Below are 21174 nucleotides of genomic sequence, written 5' to 3' on the forward strand. Positions count from 1 at the left end.
CTGGGTGTGCCTTATTAACTACCTCCTATCGTTCCCAAGAAAGGACAAATGAGAGAAACTGGTTTTCAGTTAGCATTACAAACAAAACTGAAAGTCTGCTTTGCATTAAAAAGAAAGCATGGTATGGGGCACTTTTAAAAAGCATTTCTGTGGGTAGAAAACTATTTACCAGGATAGCATGCAGCTAAAAGTGTATTGTGTGTGTTTTTTTTCCACAGTGAATGCTCTTTAAACTGCACTTAGGTGAACCATTCCTGGGAGCATATTTTAGATGAAATTGGAAAACAATGCACACATATTTTCAACTCTTTATGCCAGAGCTGGATTAAGTAAAGAATGCAGTCTCCTCTTCTACAATAGTCACCTTTCTATATCCAATACTTAAATGACTAATGTGTCCACTGTCTCATCACCTCTATAGTAGAAATTTTTAGAAATTTTTAACGGACTTCAGACATGCCATGTTTGTACGCCCACATTTTTTGGCGATACAAAATATTCTTAATGGCTATGACTGCGGCTTCTTCATTCGCCCAAAATCATTTGTATTTTTATATTTCTTTTTATTTTTAATTTTTAAAGTGCATGGTGCCCTCATAAATATTTGCAATAAATATTTGCAATAAAAATATTTTGCAGTAAAATTTGACTTATCTTAAGTATCTGTTGGTTCCTCAATGGGATCAAGTATCGGGCTGGATTAAGTGACAAGCCCCTACCCGCAGTCATAGCCATTAAGAATATTTTGTATCGCCAAAAAATGTGGGCGTACAAACATGGCATGTCTGAAGCCCGTTAAAATTTTCTAAAAATTTCTACTATAGAGGTGATGAGACAGTGGACACATTAGTCATTTAAGAGCTGGATTAAGGCATAGGCAAATTAGGCATGTGCCTTGGGCTCAGAAGTATGGGAGGGGGAGGGGGGGCTCTGTCAAATATGCTAAGGATTGAGGAGCCAGGATTGCCAACTCTCTGAATTTTTTCCAGGTTTCTAGAAATGTGTAAATTACCCATCTCAAAACCAGAAGGATAGCTAAGCATGTTGATATTTTTCAGTTTACCCCACTACTTGGTTCTCAACTCACTGCTGCAGAGCTGCCAAATTTAGGGTTGCCAGATTTTCCTTTTGGAAAATTGGACCCCTAGCCCCGCTTCCAGGCCCACCTAGTTCCGCCCATCTGTCCTGCTTTATGCATGAGTTTCCAGAGAACTTTTACCATTGCAAAACTAAGCTGCAAAGCCTATGGCTACTCGTGTTCATAGCAGTAGGAAAAAGGAGGTATTGATGCCTTTGAATAAGACTCTGGTGAGACCTTATTTAGAATATTGTGTACAATTCTGGAGGCTGCACCTTCAAAAAGATATAAAAAGGATGGAGTCAGTCCAGAAGAAGGCTCCTAAAGTGGTATGTGGTCTTCGTCATAAGGTGTATTGGGACAGACTTAAAGATCTCAATATGTATACTTTAGCGGAAAGGTAGGAGAGGGGAGATATGGTAGAGACGTTTAAATAAAAAAATTCAGAAGTTATATATATTACTCGCCAGAGGAGGGCTAAACACTCCCGATAAGCGTTTCACATAAAAGGTGGAGAAAAAGCCTCAAAATTCAAATTAACAACAGTCCACAATCAAAACTTGATATTCAATACTGCTGGTTTGTGATAGGTTCATCTAGTGAGCGCCACCAATATTTTCTCTGGCCAGACGTTTTCATCTATGACGTGTTCTCGACCATGTTTCCAAAGCTAAGTCAACTGTTTTGTTTTTTTCTTTTCCTGTACACAGGGATGGGTTTTTTCACCCTTTGATAAATTCATTTCAGTGGTGGTGGAGTTTTTTTGCCTATGATAAGAAATGAAGCAGTATTGAATGTTTATCAAGTTTTGATTGTGGACTGTTGTTAATTTGAATTTTGAGGCTTTTTCTCCACCTTTTATGTGAAATGCTTATCGGGAGTGTTTAGCCCACCTCTGGCGAGTAATATATATAACTTCTGAATTTTTTGATTTAGTTATTACTCTGGTTTTTTTCTTGAGAGACGTTTAAATACCTACATGATGTAAATGCGCATGAGTCGAGTCTCTTTCTTTTTACAGAAAGGGTGGTAGATGTGTGGAACAGTCTCCCAAAAGAAGTGGTAGAGACAGAGACTGTATCTGAATTCAAGAAGGTGTGGGATCTCTTAGAGAGAGGAAATAATTGCCACAGAACTTCTGAAACATTGTCAGAGAATCTTTTAACTTTTGCTAAAACAAACAGGAGTTAGAACTTTTTGCAAAGGTTAAGGGATCATGGTTGGCGTTTAATTGCAGATGGGACACTATTTATATTGGTATTTTGAACGTCTGTCAAAAATACTCCAGGTTGTGTCTATATTTCCTGATGTTGCTAGGGCAACACAATATTGAAGAAAATAATTCCTTAAGTTAAAATCTCAGGTATTAGCTTTGAATGTTGTATTTTTCTTAAAGTTTCCCTGCAAGTGTATTATTAAATTACACCAAAAATAATTTATATTTTGGGATCCTGCCCATTTGCAACAATATCTAAGTAAACAGGAACAGAGCAAGGATAATGAAGTTGAAAATTAATTGCTGATCTCTATTTGGAGTTAAAAGTAAATACAGCACATAAGAAGGCGTAGCTTAGTTTATTCTGAGTTTAATATTTTCTTTGTAATATTATGTATTATATTTAAGTAACTCCTCCATTATGTTGGGCTAGAAAGATTATATAGTGAAGAAAAGGTTTGTTATTTGATTGTTTATGGCTGTGTTATCTTTATTCTTTACTGTTCAGTTTGAACTTTAATATGAAAAATTATAATTTTTAAAAAATGTACTCAAGGCAAGGGTCCATACTTCTAATGCCCTTCTGCTTGACTTTTCAGCGCAATGATTTTGTTAACTACTAAAACAAATACTGATGCGAGGCACTTGTGTATAGAAATCTTACTGAATACTGCAAATTACATTTTATTTAATTAGATGGATTGTGTGACAGAATGTAAAGAGGACGAGTTTCGATGCAAAAATAAGGCCCACTGTATTCCAATCAGATGGTGCTGTGATGGCATCCATGACTGTGTGGATGGCAGTGATGAAGAAAACTGTCAAAGAGGTGAGAAATAATCTGGCTTTTTTTTTTTTTTCCTTTATGTATTTCATTCTCTAATTTCTTTCTCCTTAATATTCAGCCATCAGCAGTCAGCCTTTTATTAAATGCTAACCATTTCTGGCTAGATTAGTCCCCAGCATTTAGTGCCGGACTGTATCTGGGTATCAGCACTGAATATTGGCTGCTAATTTCTGTAGGGATGACCTTCAGAGCCCATGTGGGTCCCTGCCGATATTCAGCCAGAGCCCGCATAAGATAGCTATTCATCCCCCACTGAATATTGGCCAAGACCCGCATAACCACCTGGTCTCCAACCCTCTGCCCCTAGCCAGCAAGAATCCAAGTCCCCCCCGCCCCCTTGAATTATAGGTAGGTGGTCCGTGGGGGTAATTGGGGGCAGGAATGCATAGCCTTCACTGCTGCCCCTTGCAATTGGCTTCTAAAAATGGCTGCCACAAAATCTTGCAGCAGCCATTTTCTAAAGGAAGCTGCAAGAGGCAGAGTGAGTAGCCTTCGCTCCTGCCCCCAACAACCTCCATGGACCATTAGGGATATCAGTTAAGCACAAGGTGTACCTAGAGCTCGTGGGTGGGGGGAGGGGGGAGAGTTGGATTTGGTGCTCATATCGGGCAATGGTGCGCCCGCACCTGGAGTACTGTGTTCAGTATTGGTCACCGCACCTTAAGAAGGATATGGCAATACTTGAGAGGGTCCAGAGGAGAGCAACACGAATGATTAAGGGCATGGAAAACCTTACATACACTGAAAGATTGGAGAGGCTGGGGCTCTTCTCCCTGGAAAAGCGAAGACTCAGAGGAGACATGATAGAGACCTACAAGATCATGAAGGGTATAGAGAAAGTAGAGAGGAATAGATTCTTCAAACTTTCAAAACATATAAGAACAAGAGGGCACTCGGAAAAATTGGAAGGGGACAGATTCAAAACAAATGCTAGGAAGTTTTTATTTACCCAGCGTGTGGTGGACACCTGGAATGCGCTTCCAGATGACGTAATAGGACAGAGTACGGTACTGGAGTTCAAGAAAGGATTGGACAATTTCCTGCTGGAAAAAGGGATAGAGGGGTATAGATAGGGAGCTACTGCGCAGGTCCTGGACCTGTTGGGCCGCTGCGTGAGCGTACTGCTGGGCATGATGGACCTCGAGTCTGACCCAGCGGAGGCATTGCTTATGTTCTTATGTTCTTAAGCAGGAAGAGGTAGGTTTTTGATTTTCACAGGCTGGGGATAGGGGGAAGGAGAGAGGGTGGCCATTGGAGACTGAAAAGTGGATCGGGGGGGAGAGGCTTTCAAGATAGAAAACAGTTATTCAAATCCTGGCCAATATTCAGTGTCAGGGCCCACATAGGTGAGCAGGTTTATTTAGGATAGCTTTTGCACTGTTCTAAATTACCTGCTAAGCTAAATGGGTCCCAGCACTGAAAATTGCCGGCACCTGCATAATCCCTGGCTCCTCCCTAATGCCACTCCTGACCTGCCAACATTTTTGTTGGGTGGTCTGTGGTGATATTCAGTGGCACTGTCTGGTTAAATGCCACTGGATATCACTACTTAGATGTTGGTAATCAATTTAAGCGGGCAGGAGAGGCTACTGATCCTTAAATTACTTTGAATATCAAAAGGTTTATAGTGGCTGTAAGTTAGCAGAACCCTAGTGCGTATGAAAGATGCTAAAGTAACATCTTCATGACCTATATTTAAAAAGTAAGGATATTCTTATGTTCTTACAAAAAAAGAGCCTGTTGCAGTTTTATAACTAATGCTACTTAATTCTTTCACTTTAGTGCTTCATTTCTCAGATCAGATATTCAAGCAGAAAATATTGCTTGTCGATAATTCATATGTACTCTCTAGTAATGGTGCAGCAGGTAAAGAAAGTGTGATCAAGGAAAAAGATCTCCCTTCCTCACTGATAAAGAAATGATTTTCAAGAACTCTATAATCTTAAGGGACATAAGAATCATGTGTTGCTATATTTTGAAACAGCCTGCACATCTGAGTTTTACTTAAAGTGCTAACAAGCACAATGACTTAACCAGTAGATATCCTAAAAAAATAAAAGCCAAATTTCAGCAAATGTACCTGTACAATATTTCACAATAATATCTTTACACTTAAGTGACTTCCAGCGGTATAAAGTTTCAAAAGAAACTGATGAGCAATCCTTTTTGGATTGACTTCACGTCTTCATAAAGTCATGTTTTATATATTGCAATCTAAATCCATATTATTGAAGTAAAACTATTTTAACTGTTTAACATTTTCTATTTATCACCTTATGCCATAAGATAGCAAATGAGGTCACATATCTGGTACGGTCCTGCTCGTAGCCAAACGTCGTGTCTTCAAGGGCCTGATGCTAGCGTTCAAATCCTTGCACAACATAGCACCGGGCTATGGTTGAGGGAGATGCGTGGGGACATGTAAGCTCACCCAAGGCTAGGTGTGGGCGTGGTTTCACCCAGAAGTGACTTTGGCTGAACTAAGGTGGATCTACGTGTCTCCCTAGGGCTGGTCTACATTTCAAATAGACGCAGCAGTTATGCTGATCGTGGCATAAAATCATAGTGCCATAATCAGCTAGTGGCCGCGGCAGAGAACTCACTCCCCCACCCTCCTGTAAAGTCAGGTGGTAGGAGAGATGCCTACTCCCTCCTTCCACCCTCCCCCACCAAAGCATCCCCGCTCAAAGCATCTCCCGGCAGGAGGAGTGCCCAGTTCCTCCTACCAGAACCCTCGAAAATACACCCCCTCCCAACCACAGTAGGCAGGAGGGATGCCCACTCCTTCCTGACAGAACCCCCCCCCCCCGAAACAGCCCCCCAACCGGTAACTGACCACCCCTCCACCCAGCAATTCCCTTAAAGGGTAGACCACCACCTCACAACTCACCTCCCCCCGTACCTTGTAAACAGAAAGTCCGGCTGGAAGGAGTCATACACCCTCCAGCCCACAGGCCCACCACTGGAAATTGGCAGGCCTTCCCCTTCCTGATACATTCTTGAATGCACTGTGGAGGAGCCTAAGACCCTATGGCTCAGATGTCTAAGGCTGCTCCCATAGCAGGGGCCTTAGGCACCTTGGCCAATCGGAGGCCTCCTTCCCAGTACATTCTGGACTACAGTGGTAGGGTCCTAAGACTCCAATTGGCCAGATACCTAAAACCCTTCCTATGTGCAGTTCTCTAAAGCTGCTTAGGTGGCTGCTGAGATCGTGCGTCCAAGTTTCCAAGTTTATTTTGGCCCTCTTTTACTTAGGTGCGCTAACCGATTAGCGTAAACTCTAAACGCTAATGCGTGTATGTTAGTCTATGGGCGCGTTAGTGTTTAGCATGCACTAATTCGATTAGCATGCTATTTCGATTAGCGTGTGCTAATTGGTTAGCGCACCTTAGTAAAAGGGGATTAATCTTTAATATACCGTTTATCAAAAACATACCTAAATGGTTTACAATTATCAAATATTATTAAAAATAAAATAAAAAGTTAAAAATAAAAAAATAGAGGGAGCGACAAAACATGCAGACTTTCTGGTACCAAAAGGATTAAGTACAATGAGAAAATTAAATCATAAAAGGGAGGGAAGAGAGGGAGGGCTTAGTACACTAGGATAGGGTAGGGGTCGCTTTGAAAGAAACATTTCAATTCTGTAATGCCGACTGCATAGAAGCTGTTAGGGCTTTTATTGAAAAGAAGAAAGTCAGAATGAGTAGGCGTCTTTAAATTAAATTTTTGAAGTTTAGACTTGAACTTTTCAAGGGATGTTTCTAGCCTAAGATCCAACGGAAGGATATTCCATAGAGTTGGGGCAGTGACTGAGAAGATAGCCCTATATAGAATCAGGTCCTAGGTGCCTATCTCCCAATTATTTTTTATTTTTTTTAGATTATGAAGTTATTAAAGCTCATAATTGAAGACTGTTTACTAATTAATTTAGGCATCTAACTTTAGGTACCTGTTTATGTAGGCACTTATCTTTAGGTATCACTTATAGAATTTCCTCCTAAGTGGTTTTGTGATACTTTGCCTGTTGCTGAATTTTTCTATCAGGGTGTGACATGAACAAAGAGTGGAAATGGAAGAGTTTGCCAGCTGGCGTATTATTGCATGCTAAATCGATGAAACAGAGTTAACACAGGACCACATACCCCCTTATAAATAGGAAGCACCAAGGGACAGATTCTGTAATTGACACATAATAAGGGAGACACCTATAAATATGATGCCTATCGCACGTAAATCATTCTTAGACGCTCATTACAGAATTGCACTTTGCGGTGCCTAACGTAAAATAGAGGCGCCTGTAATGTAGGTCAAGGTTTTAAAGGCGTCCTTTATAAGTGCCTAAATTCTTTACAGAATCACACCTAGTGGCGCCTAAGTCACGCTTCACTCTACTTTACTGTTATGCGCCATTAGGGGCCATGCAATAGGGCCTAGTACTATGATACCTATTGGCACCTAAATCATATTAGAAGTGATTCTACAAATGGTGCCAACATTTGATTGACAGGTGTTAGGCACCATTTTTCTAGGCAGCTGGCGTCATTGTTACTAAACTAAACTAAATCTTAAGCTTATATACCGCATCTTCTCTATAAGAATAGATCTCGACACAGTTTACAGTAAATTTAAAAACAAACAAATAAACAATAGGGATAGGGATAATATAGAAGGAAACGAAGATCACCATTTTGAAAAAAAGCCAAGTTTTCATATGTTTATGGAATGATTGGAGAGAGCCCAGATCATGCAACTGGACAGGAAAATTATTCCAGAGCTCAGTAATTTTGAAAAGAAGAGACTTCCCTACTCTTTCAGCGTAGGAAAGGATAATTAAAGTTTTTGAGTAGGTCTGGTAATCTCAGATCTTGTAGAATTCCAAATTAGAGGAAGGAAAGAAGGAAAAATGCCATACAAGATCTTAAATGTAAAGCAAGCACATTTGAAATAGAATCTAGAAATAATTGGAAGCCAGTGAAGTTTTAGCCGCTGATCGTGTGTTAATCAGGTAAAGGTGCCGGTTACAGAATTGCGCCTCTGCCAAAGGTACGCGCCGGACAGGTAGGCCAGGGTTTTCCAGTCCTTGGTTTCCAGTGCCTACCTTTGATATAAATTGCACCTCCGCAGGCACTTTAGATGATATAACACCACATCTTAAAGTTTGGCAATTGTCTTATAACACTTTCCAGACACTTTTGAAAACTTCCTACATGAGTAGATATCAATGGAAAAAGTTCTCTTCCAGGAATTTATAACATATAGGGCTTTTTTGTAATAATGCATAACTTGCACTATATAGCATTAATTTGTTGCTGCCTTGTCAATGTGCCGACCTTTAAATGTAGCAGCTGGGATTGTAGCAGCCCTGTTCGATGCAGTGTTTGGCATTAATAGCACCAGATTTTGTAAACGAGCCATTCACACGATTAATTAAATGTTAATTGCTCAATGTGTTGTATTATTAGAACGTAGCACTAATTTTTTTTTCCTCTCTAAAGAAAGGGGGAATATATGCAGAACAGATGAATTTTTGTGCAATAACACACTTTGCAAGCTACATTCCTGGCTATGTGATGGAGAAGATGACTGTGGAGATAACTCTGATGAACTTGCTGAAATATGCGGTACGATTTCTTCTCCATTTTCTTCTCAAAAGATCTGCTCATTTTTAAAACTATCCATTCTTGTTCTTTCTTTCTCTGCCCTTTGTAGAAGCTTTAAATGAAACATGTTGTTAGGAGGTACCATCGACCCGCGCTCGAGTCGTAACAACTTGATGAACCGAGGATCTAAAAAAGAAATCGGTTTTGTGCTAGTCCGGAAAAGTCCTCCATCGTCATCCCCATGGTTGTTCTTTACCCTAAAATAGCATATAAAATCAAACCTAGCAGTCTTACAATAAACTTATAACACAGCAATTTATACTCATGGAACAACATTCACTGAATCCACAATAATATGTCATCCCTAGTTCTCCCGTGCAGTCAAACACTAAGGGCTCCTTTTACGAAGGTGCGTTAAGGCTTTTACGTGCGGAATAGCGCGCGCTAAATTGCCCCGCGCGCTAGCCGCTGTCGCCTCCTTTTAAGCAGGCAGTAGATTTTCGGCTAGAGCGTGCTAATCTTCTGTGTGCGCTAAAACTGATAACGCACCGTCGCAAAGATCAGTCCCTGGCAAGAACTCAGATGCCTCGCATTCAAATCATCAGGTTTCCTTATTCTGCTATTAAATTAGTTTACATTCCAGGCAATGCCTAAAAACCAAAAAAATCACAAGACATATTTCCAATAGTAGTTCAATCAATATCTGAGGCACCTGCACTAGAATTAAGAAATAAACTTTCAAAACTGTTTAGTTTTGTAGATACCAGGTTTTTTTTTTGTTGTTGTTTTTTGTAAATCTTTATTAGTTTTCAATTATTAACAGTGCAATACAGTGAATTTAAACATAAATGAGTCAAACAAAAACACTTTAAATATACAAATATTTAAAAACAAACATTTTCACCCCCCCTCCCATCCTTAACTAATGAAAATAAAACCACATGTATAATTTTAATAAAATAGATATAATGAATAATAATTATAATGTTTTCCCATCTCCCTCCCTCCCACCCTGGATGTGTAAAGGGGACAGATAAAAAGAAAAGGTACATGACAACTATTGTGACTCAATAAATGATGTCAATGGGCTCCACACCCTTTCAAATGCAGTTTATATCTTAAGGTTAACTCTCTGAAGATTCCTCTCTTCAGGCAGGTTAAAAGGCCATGTAGAGATCTGCAAGGTGTGTACTTTTAACCAAACTATGCGGAGTTGTTCCTCAAGGCAGTCTCTGAAATTAACGGATTGATTGGTGTTTCAAATCTAGATACATAATTGTTGTGTAAAATTGTTCCTGCATTAAGGGGGTCCTTTTACTAAGGCGCGCTAGCCGATTTAGCGCATGCTAAATATTTGCACGCATTAAATGCTAACGCGTCCATTATATTCTATGGACGTATTAGCATTGAGTGCGCGCTAAATCAGCTAGTGCACCTTACCCCCTCTTCTATTAAACTGCGCTAGCAGTTTTTAACGCAGAGAGCCACGCTGAATGGCCCGCGCTGCTCCCGACGCTCATAGGAACTCTATGAGTGTCGGGAGCAGCGCGGGCCATTCAGCGTGGCTCCCCGCGCTAGAAAACTGCTAGAGCAGTTTAATAAAAGAGCCCTTAGTAAAAGAGGGGGGTAAATTAGGTACATAAGTCGCTAAGGGCCAGATTCTGTAATTGACGCCTAAAAAGATAGGCACCTAACTTTAGGCGCTTATTGCATGTCAATCACACTTAGGCGCCCATTACGGAATTGCACTTAGCAGTGCCTAACTTTAAACTGAGGTGCCTGTAATATAGGCCAGAGTTTTAAAACCCTACATTATGGGTGCCTGAGTCCTTTAGATCAGTGTTCTTCAACCACCGGTCCATGGACCAGTGCCGGTCCACGGAAATTTCCTGCCGGTCCACAGGGCCAGCATGTGCATCAGGCCCAAAACACTGTTCTTCAACCGCTGGTCCACAGTACGATCGATGCGGCGTTATATTCGAGCCAGCTCCCTCTTCCTAACTGATTCAGTGCACAAAGCCATGGGCAGTGGCTCCTACGGGAATCCTGCGCCTGAACCGGAAGCCTTCTCTCTGACGTTGCAACGCCAGAGGGAAGGCTTCCAGATGAGGCACGGGACGTGTAAGGTGCAATTAGTACTATTATGGGGGCGGGGTCTGGGGTGGAGATGGGCGGGGTCTGGCCACGACTTAGCCCAGTGTTCTTCAAATGCTGGTCCACGGACCGACGCCGGTCCACAGAATAATTCTTTTATTTCTGCCGGTCCATAGGTGTAAAAAGGTTGAAAAACACTGCTTTAGATAATTGTGTCTAATGGCGCCTAGCCCCCTCTTTTACTAAGGTGCGCTATGCTTTTTAGCATGTGATAAATATTAGCGCACGCTAATCACGCACTAAACGCTAATACGTGCATGTTATCCTATGGACGCGCCAGCGGTTAGCGCATGCGTTGTTTTAGCGCACCTTAGTAAAAGAGGGCCTAAGTCTCCTAAACACCTAAACACTCCTACTTTGATGTTAGGTGTCAAAAGGCACCATGCAATAGGCACCTATCTTTTGTAGAATAGCTCCTAAGAAGAAATTATTATTTTTTTTTTCAATTATGAGCTGTTAAAGCTCATAACTGAAGCCAATTTACTAACTGAGGTGCCTATCCTTAGGTGTCTTTTATAGTTAGTTAGTTACAATCACTGGCTTACTTCCGGAAAAACACCATAGTAACATAGTAACATAGTAACATAGTAGATGATGGCAGATAAAGACCCGAATGGTCCATCCAGTCTGCCCAACCTGATTCAATTTAAATTTTTTTATTTTTTTTTTTTCTTCTTAGCTATTTCTGGGCAAGAATCCAAAGCTTTACCCGGTACTGTGCTTAGGTTCCAACTGCCGAAATCTCTGTTAAGACTTACTCCAGCCCATCTACACCCTCCCAGCCATTGAAGCCCTCCCCTGCCCATCCTCCACCAAACGGCCATACACAGACACAGACCATGCAAGTCTGCCCAGTAACTGGCCTAGATCAATATTTAATATTATTTTCTGATTCTAAATCTTCTGTGTTCATCCCACGCTTCTTTGAACTCAATCACAGTTTTACTCTCCACCACCTCTCTCGGGAGCGCATTCCAGGCATCCACCACCCTCTCCGTAAAGTAGAATTTCCTAACATTGCCCCTGAATCTACCACCCCTCAACCTCAAATTATGTCCTCTGGTTTTACCATTTTCCTTTCTCTGGAAAAGATTTTGTTCTACGTTAATACCCTTTAAGTATTTGAACGTCTGAATCATATCTCCCCTGTCTCTCCTTTCCTCTAGGGTATACATATTCAGGGCTTCCAGTCTCTCCTCATACGTCTTCTGGCGCAAGCCTCCTATCATTTTCGTCGCCCTCCTCTGGACCGCCTCAAGTCTTCTTACGTCTTTCGCCAGATACGGTCTCCAAAACTGAACACAATACTCCAAGTGGGGCCTCACCAATGACCTGTACAGGGGCATCAACCCTTTCTTCCTTCTACTGGCTACGCCTCTCTTTATACAGTCCAGCATCCTTATGGCAGCAGCCACTGCCTTGTCACACTGTTTTTTTGCCTTTAGATCTTCGGACACTATCACCCCAAGGTCCCTCTCCCCGTCCGTGCATATCAGCTTCTCTCCTCCCAGCATATACGGTTCCTTCCTATTATTAATCTCCAAATGCATTACTCTGCATTTCTTTGCATTGAATTTTAGTTGCCAGGCATTAGACCATTCCTCTAACTTTTGCAGATCCTTTTTCATATTCTCCACTCCCTCTTCGGTGTCTACTCTGTTACAAATCTTGGTATCATCTGCAAAAAGGCACACTTTTCCTTCTAACCCTTCAGCAATGTCACTTACATACATATTGAACAGGATTGGCCCCAGCACCGAACCCTGAGGGACTCCATTAGTCACCTTTCCTTCCTTCGAGTGACTTCCATTAACCACCACCCTCTGGCGTCTGTCCGACAGCCAGTTTCTGACCCAGTTCACCACTTTGGGTCCTAACTTCAACCCTTCAAGTTTGTTCAACAGCCTCCTATGAGGAACTGTATCAAAGGCTTTGCTGAAATCCAAGTAAATTACATCTAGCATATGTCCTCGATCCAGCTCTCTGGTCACCCAATCAAAAAATTCAATCAGGTTCGTTTGGCACGATTTACCTTTTGTAAAGCCATGTTGCCTCGGATCCTGTAACCCATTAGATTCAAGGAAATACACTATCCTTTCTTTCAGCAACACTTCCATTATTTTTCCAACAACTGAAGTGAGGCTCACCGGCCTGTAGTTTCCTGCTTCATCCCTGTGACCACTTTTATGAATAGGGACCACATCCGCTCTCCTCCAATCCCCAGGAATCACTCCCGTCTCCAGAGATTTGTTGAACAAGTCTTTAATAGGACTCGCCAGAACCTCTCTGAGCTCCCTTAGTATCCTGGGATGGATCCCGTCTGGTCCCATCGCTTTGTCCACCTTCAGTTTTTCAAGTTGCTCATAAACACCCTCCTCCGTGAATGGTGCAGAATCTACTCCATTTTCTCGTGTAACTTTGCCAGACAATCTCGGTCCTTCTCCAGGATTTTCTTCTGTGAACACAGAACAGAAGTATTTGTTTAGCACATTTGCTTTCTCCTCATCACTCTCCACATATTTGTTCCCAGCATCTTTTAGCCTAGCAATTCCATTTTTTATCTTCCTCCTTTCACTAATATATCTGAAAAAAATTTTATCTCCCTTTTTTACATTTTTAGCCATTTGTTCTTCCGCCTGTGCCTTCGCCAAACGTATCTCTCTCTTGGCTTCTTTCAGTTTCACCCTGTAGTCCTTTCTGCTCTCCTCTTCTTGGGTTTTTTTATATTTCATGAACGCCAACTCTTTCGCCTTTATTTTCTCAGCCACTAGGTTGGAGAACCATATCGGCTTCCTTTTTCTCTTGTTTTTATTGATTTTCTTCACATAAAGGTCCGTAGCCATTTTTATCGCTCCTTTCAGCTTAGACCACTGTCTTTCCACTTCTCTTATGTCCTCCCATCCTAACAGCTCTTTCTTCAGGTACTTTCCCATTACATTAAAGTCCGTACGTTTGAAATCTAGGACTTTAAGTATCGTGCGGCCGCTCTCCACTTTAGCCGTTATATCAAACCAGACCGTTTGATAATCGCTACTACCCAGGTGAGCACCCACTTGAACATTAGAGATACTCTCTCCATTTGTGAGGACCAGATCCAATATCGCTTTTTCCCTTGTGGGTTCCGTCACCATTTGTCTGAGCAGAGCCTCTTGAAAGGCATCCACAATCTCCCTACTTCTTTCCGATTCCGCAGACGGAACATTCCAGTCCGCATCCGGCAGGTTGAAATCTCCCAACAGCAGAACCTCCTCTTTCCTTCCAAACTTTTGGATATCCACAATCAGATCCTTATCAATTTGCTGCGATTGAGTCGGAGGTCTGTAGACTACACCCATGTAGATAGAAGTTCCATCTTCTCTTTTCAGAGCAATCCATATCGCTTCTTCCTCTCCCCAGGTCCCTTGCATTTCGGTCGCTTGGATATTGATCTTAACATAGAGAGCTACTCCTCCACCTTTATGACCATCTCTGTCCTTCCTAAAAAGATTATATCCCGGTATGTTTGCATCCCATCCATGTGATTCACTGAACCATGTCTCTGTGATAGCAACAATATCTAGATCTGCCTCTAATATCAGGGCATGCAGATCATGAACTTTGTTGCTTAGACTGCGAGCATTTGTGGTCATCGCTTTCCAGCTATTTTTCAGCGATAATCTCCTCTTTCGTATGGATTTTTGTGTCGTTTCACTTTCCGTTGCAATACTAAGAAATGAGTTGCTGATATTGCTTATGTTGCAGCCTTTACTACTATCACATCTTTTCTTTTGCCGGGGGTGGTCTCTATAATTGTCCTTCGTACATACACCACCCCCACCTTCTAGTTTAAATGCCTAGAAAAATATTGTCTAAATTTCTCTGCAAGGTTTCTTTTTCCTGCTGTAGTAATATGTAGTAATCAGTGCAATATAGCTTCTTGTCCTTCCATGTATTTCCCCATCCTCCTATGTACCTGAAGCCTTCTTGATGACACCAGGCTCTGAGCCATCTATTAAAGTCCTCTGTGTTTTTCACTCTTTGCTCTCCTTTTCCATATGCAGGCAGTATTTCAGAAAAAGCTAAAGTCTTTACAAAAGGTTTCACGCCCTCACCAAGCTCCCGAAAAGCTTTCTGTGCTGCAAGTGTGGAGTTGTTGGCCAGGTCATTTGTTCCCAGATGGATAACAACATCAGTGTTAAAATCCTTAGTTTCTTCCTTAATTATAGTCAGTATTTGCCTGGAACTCCTGGTAGCTGAGGATCCTGGAAGACATTTCACTATTTTGGTCTCCTCGCCCTGTGTTCCAAGGTTAATGCCTCTGATGATGGAATCCCCCAACAGTAATAGTTTTCTGTTTTTGGCTTTTTTATTTGTACTTAGGGTGCGCTTGTTCTCTTGAGTTTCCTTCATTGGTTCCAGTCCCACCTCCCTTCTGTTTTCTTGAGTATCGCAGTGCACTAGTGGAGCGAAGGAATTCTGTAGAGGTAATATAAGTGAAGGTGGATGTTTCTGTGTTACATGTCGCAGTCTTCCTGAGCCTACTGTGACCCATTTATTCCTGGGCTGTTTTATTCTTTGAGGTAGAGGTGGTAAGTTGGTATGATTTTGTGGAGTGATGGAAGCTGCTTTAATTGTATTCAATTCCTGTTTAAGTTTGCAGAGCTCCTCCTTAATACTGGCAAGTTGAAGACAGATGGGGCAAGCCTTAAGCCTCCAAATAGTATGTCTTGGAATTAAAGCACCACAGTGATTGCATAGAATAAAGGTCATCTTGATTGGTTGTGAAGTGACTTGATTCGAGTAATCCTGATTATATGGGTCTCTATATATGAATAGTGGTCCCTGGGGTTGGTGGGACTATAAGTAAGACTACTAGTAAGGCAGAAATATAGGCTCTATACCACCTAAAACACAGTATTTTAAACAAAACTGCAGGTTCTATCAGTGCTACCCTAAAACACAGGATTTATAACAGGATTTTCCCTACTTTAGTCACCCTGAGCCACAGGCACCAGAAATATAGGCTCTATATTACCTAAAACACAGTATTTTAAACAAAAATGCAGGAAGAGGAAATAAGATTTAACAGAGGAAAGAGAAGAAACCTCCTTTACTTAGGAGAAAAATTATCTGGTTCAAAAACCAGGTATATAATTGTTCCTCGTTCTGCCTTCTCAGCACAAACATTTCTCATAGCAAAAGGTTACAAATACTCAGCCTGGAGCTTAGCTTCGGAGCAGTCTTCCATTATGCCATTCAAAAGTTGCTGTTTCCAGGCTGGTAAAGTCACAACATCCAAATATTCTCCAGCATTTCATTTGACATCCAAGGATTCGATACTATGCACCTAAATATTTTTTTTTTCTCTGGTGTTTTTCCGGAAGTAAGCCAGTGATTGTAACTAACTCCTTATAGAGAGCTATGTCCCTCTGGAGTACAGGTACATTGGACTTTGAGGCTTATTATTTAAATGGAAATTTTCATGACTGCCTTCTAAGCACAAACCATAAGACACATTGATAAAAGGATTAACAATTTATAAAGACCACCAAAAACTTGAAGACACGTGCTAAAATCCTATGTGCGTGATCAACATCCTTGAAGATTTTGATGACCTTGAGGAATTATATCTTGTCACTTTAGACATAGAATCTTTATATACTAATATTCCTCAGACTGAAGTTATTAAAATTATAGAAGAGACCCTACATAACAGGCATACAAACACCCAGATACCAAACAGATTTATTATTGCATAGGCCACCATAGCGCTTACCCAGAATTACTTCAGTTTTGATGTAAATTCTATTTACAAATTAATGGAACTGCAGTGGGGGCCTCTATGGCTCGTAATATAGCCAATCTCTACGTCACTAATTTTGAAGAAAGATTTTTGTCAGAACATGACTTTATTGGTGAAGTTAGATTATGTAAAAGAGATATATTGATGATATATTTATGTTATGGAAAGGTAGTGAGACCAGGTTGAATCTCTTTCTGGCATGGTTAAATTCATGTGATAACAATTTGACATTTAAGATGGAATACAATTTTAGACAAATTTCCTTCCTAGATATCCTTATTAAGAAAGATTGTTATAAATTTATTACCACAATCTAGAGAAAACCTACAGAAAAAGAATATCTATTTACATTACTCAAGTTTCCATCAGGTGCAGTTTAAAAAGAATTTGCTGTATAGTCAATTTTTACAACTAATCCCCTCTTTTACTAAGGCGCACTATGCTTTTTAACGCGCGATAAATATTAGCGCGTGCTAATCACGCACTAAATGCTAACGCATGCATGTTATCCTATGGAGGAGTTAGTAGTTAGTGCATGCATTGGTTTAGTGTGCGCTAAATGCACGCTAAAACGATTAGCATGCCTTACCCCCTCTTTTACTAAGGTATGCTATGCTTTGTAGCGCATAGTAAATATTAGCATGCGCTAATCACACGCTAAACTCTAATGCATGAATGTTATCCTATGGAAGCGTTAGCAGTTAGCGCACACATTGATTTAGTGCGCACTAAAATGCTTAGCGCATTTTTGTAAAAGAGGGCCTTAGTAAAAGAGGGTCTAAAACTGTTATGTACTTTATCATCTGAGCTTGAAAATCAGGCTACTACTATGGCACTGAAATTTCAACAAAGAGGATAGCCTATCAAACATATAAGAGAAGAATATATTTAGTTCAATTGTCAAAAAGTTATAGAAAGAAATAAAAACCCTGCTATTCAAGAAATTCATGAAGGCTAACTAACACCGTATGAAACATTTCAATTCTCTGAAGCAATCCGCTCTACTCTGTAACACCTCTAGACATGTCCAGAAATCCTCTTCTGTAATCTGCCTTGAACCGCAAGGTAATGGCGGAATAAAAATCACTAATGTAATGTAATGATATCTCTTGCTCCCCGCAGCAAGAACTTGTTTTTCTCCATACTTACGCTGGGTTTAAAAGTATGCTGACAAGTATCCTCTTCAAGGATGCTTTTGATCTTTAAAATCTAAGGCCCTCTTTTACTAAGGTGCGCTAATAGATTAGCGCGCACTAATTGATTTAGCGCGCCAAATGCTAACATGTGCATGTTAGTCTATGGATGTATTAGCATTTAGCACATGCTAATCGGTTAACGTACCTTAGACCCTCTTTTACAAAGGTGTGCTAAGCGTTTTAGCGTGGATTTAGCGCATGCTAAATCAACATGTGCGCTAACCTCTAACGCGTCCATAGGATAACATGCACACATTAGCGTTTAGCGCGTGTTTAGCATGCGCTAATATTTATCGCACGCTAAAAAGCATAGCGCACCTTAGGCCCTCTTTTACCAAGGTGTGCTAACCAATTAGTGCACACTAATCGATTTAGCACGCACTAAACACTAACACGTGCATGTTAGTCTATGGACGCATTAGCATTTAGCACACGATAATTTGATTAGCATGCGCTAATCAGCGCATCATAGTAAAAGAGGGGGTAAATATAGGGATTTCAATTCTTTTGAAGAGCTTCCAACTTTTTCCCTAACCTATTGTACTTACCTTTAATGTTCTACTGTCGTATCAGAATTGTAGTTCACTTCCCCTTCCTTTTGTTTCAACTTGTCAGTTTGTTTTGTCAAATTTTAATAAAACTTGAAACTTGGCTTTTACAAAGCTGTGGTAGAGGTTTCTACTGCAAGCCAGCGAGGTAAATGCTCCGACCCTCGTAGAATTCCTTTGAGCGTCGGAACATGTACCTCAGTGGCCCACAGTAGAAATCTCTACTGCAGCTTTTTTTAAAAAGCCCTTAGTTTTAGAATATCTACTTGAAGAACTGGTCTAGCATAGAAGGATGATGAAAACATTTAAAGATAGATATGCAAATACCTAGTAATATTCGATTAACTGAAATATGCTTGTTATTCTGTTTCTGAAGCAAAATTTCCATGCCCACCGACAAGGCCTTTCAGGTGTAAGAATAATCGGGTGTGCTTGCGACCTGAACAGCTTTGCAATGAGATAAATGATTGTGGCGATCTTTCAGATGAAGATCACTGTGGTAGGTAAATTATCCTTTCTAACAACTTTGCAACTTGACAAGACCAATCTTTATTTCTATGTATTTAACTCGGTATTCTCTCAAATGGAGGGCCTGCTTCAAGCTTCTGCGTCTGTAGTCCATCTGGTATTTACATGATATATACGCCACATTGGCTGAAAAGGCAGATATAAATATGTAAATTAGGGGCTGGTGATTTTATAAAGATAGCGCTCTTATTCCCTGAGGCAGGGGACTCCAGTCATCATGCAATTTATTTAATTTTCTTATATATTGCCTGCAAAACTGAAAGCCATTGAAGTCGTGTAAATTCAGATTCAGGTCGCAGGGCAGGATTCATTCTTCGAGGGCCTCTAGGCACACAAGTACATTGGGCGGCCTAGTTCTCAGTCTACTACTCTTACCAGTAAGGTACTCTTTCACTCCATGTCAGTGGCTAATAGCTGAGTTTAGATCCCACAATTGTGGGATTCACCTAAGAACCCTGGTATGTGTACCTTCATTGAGGTCTCTCCCTGTGTGACTGAGCTAAATGATTTGGAGGAGATGTGCTCAAGGGAAAACCCTGAATAGCTGCAAATCAAGACATACGAGTATGGGATAATTATAAAGTATTTTAATCATTTATATGTATATGGCTACATACAATGTAAAGGTTTTCTTACAGAACATCATCTAGTTGAAAAGTATATACCATGACATAATAGCGTGTACTTTATAATGCTGGGGGACAGGAACAGAGGTGGAACCTGATACCTCTCCTGGGTCAGACCAATGGCCCATCTAGCCCAGAATCCTTCTTCCAACAATGGCCAAACCCAAGTCACAAGTACCTGGCAGAAACCCAAATAATATCAGCATTCAGTGTTGCCAATCCTGGGGACAACAGTGGCTTCCCCCATGTCTGTCTCAGTAGCAGATTATGGACTTTTCTTCCAAGAACCTGTCCAAACTTTTTTTTAAACCCAGATATGCTAACAGCCGTTACCACACCCTCTGGCAACGAGTTCTGGAACTTAACTACTTGTTGAGTGAAAAAAAATTCCTCCTGTTTGTTTTAAAAGTATTTCCATGTAACTTCATTGAGTGTCCCCTACCCCCCTCTTTTACTAAGATGCGCTAACCGATTAGCGTGCGCTAATTGAATTAGCGCATGCTAAATGCTAACACGTCCATAGACTAAAATGCTAAATGCTAACACGTCCATAGACTAACATGCATGCGTTAGCATTTAGCGCGCACTAAATCGATTAGCGTGTGCTAATCGGTTAGCGCACCTTAGTAAAAGAGGGCCCTAGTCTTTGTATTTTTTGAAAGAATAAAAAAAATCAATTGATTTTTACCTATTCTACGCCACTCAGGATTTTGTAGACCTGAATCATATCCCTCCTCAGCCCTAACCTCTTTAGCCTTTTCTCATATGAGAGGAGTTCTATCATCTTTTATCATTTTGGTCAGCGTCAAAACAATAGGGCCCTCTTTTACTAAGGTGCACTAACCCATTAGCACGCGCTAAGTGCTAACGTGTGCATATTAGTCTATGTATGCGTTAGCATTTAGCGTGTACTAATTCAATTAGCGCATCTTAGTAAAAGATAAGTGGCCTTGACAATTGAAATTATTAAATATATTTAATGCACCTATTTAAGAAGTTTTAAGTGATTGAACTTCTGAATTTGCATAGCTAAGGAGGAGGAAGAGGACCAATGATTATAGCATGGTTTCATTCAGCTGAACAGCTGTTCTGGCTGTTTTGTAAGTACCAGAAACCTGTCTGAGGTCCTTTCTCCTTTGCGTAGAGAGATTAGAGAAACTGGGCCTCTTCTCCCTTGAAAAGAGGAGACTGAGAGGGGATATGATCGAAACGTTCACGATAATGAAGGGAATAGACTTACCCCCTGTTTTACTAAGGTGCACTAACTGATTAGCGTGCGCTAAATGCTAATGCGTCCATAGACTAACATGCACGCGTTAGCGTTTAGCGCATGCTAAATCGATTAGCGCACCTTAGTAAAACAGGGCCTTAGTAGATAAAGACAGGTTGTTCACCCTCTCCAAGGTAGAGAGAACGAGAGTGCACTCTCTAGAGTTAGAAGGGGGTAGATTCCATACAAACGTAAGGAAGTTCTTCTTGGTAGAAATCTGGAACGCTCTTCCAGAGGCTGGTATAGGGGAAAGCACCCTCCAGGCATTCAAGACAAGGTTAGACAAGTTCTTGCTGAACCAGAACATACGCAGGTATGGCTAGAGT

The 21174-nt window shown here is 40.9% G+C and overlaps 1 protein-coding gene across 1 annotated transcript in view; it reads left to right on the forward strand.

Annotated features, from left to right (window-relative positions):
- Positions 1–21174, forward strand: part of LRP1B (LDL receptor related protein 1B) — a 1445547-nt gene that overhangs the window by 1230479 nt on the left and 193894 nt on the right. Inside the window, exons 69-72 of the mRNA XM_033944130.1 lie at positions 2991–3123; positions 8640–8765; positions 18801–18923; positions 21045–21047. Of these exons, the coding sequence (XP_033800021.1) occupies positions 2991–3123; positions 8640–8765; positions 18801–18923; positions 21045–21047 (385 nt within the window). The remainder of the gene's footprint in view (positions 1–2990; positions 3124–8639; positions 8766–18800; positions 18924–21044; positions 21048–21174) is intronic.

This window comes from Geotrypetes seraphini, chromosome 5, assembly GCF_902459505.1.
Source record: "Geotrypetes seraphini chromosome 5, aGeoSer1.1, whole genome shotgun sequence".
NCBI classification, from domain to species: domain Eukaryota; kingdom Metazoa; phylum Chordata; class Amphibia; order Gymnophiona; family Dermophiidae; genus Geotrypetes; species Geotrypetes seraphini.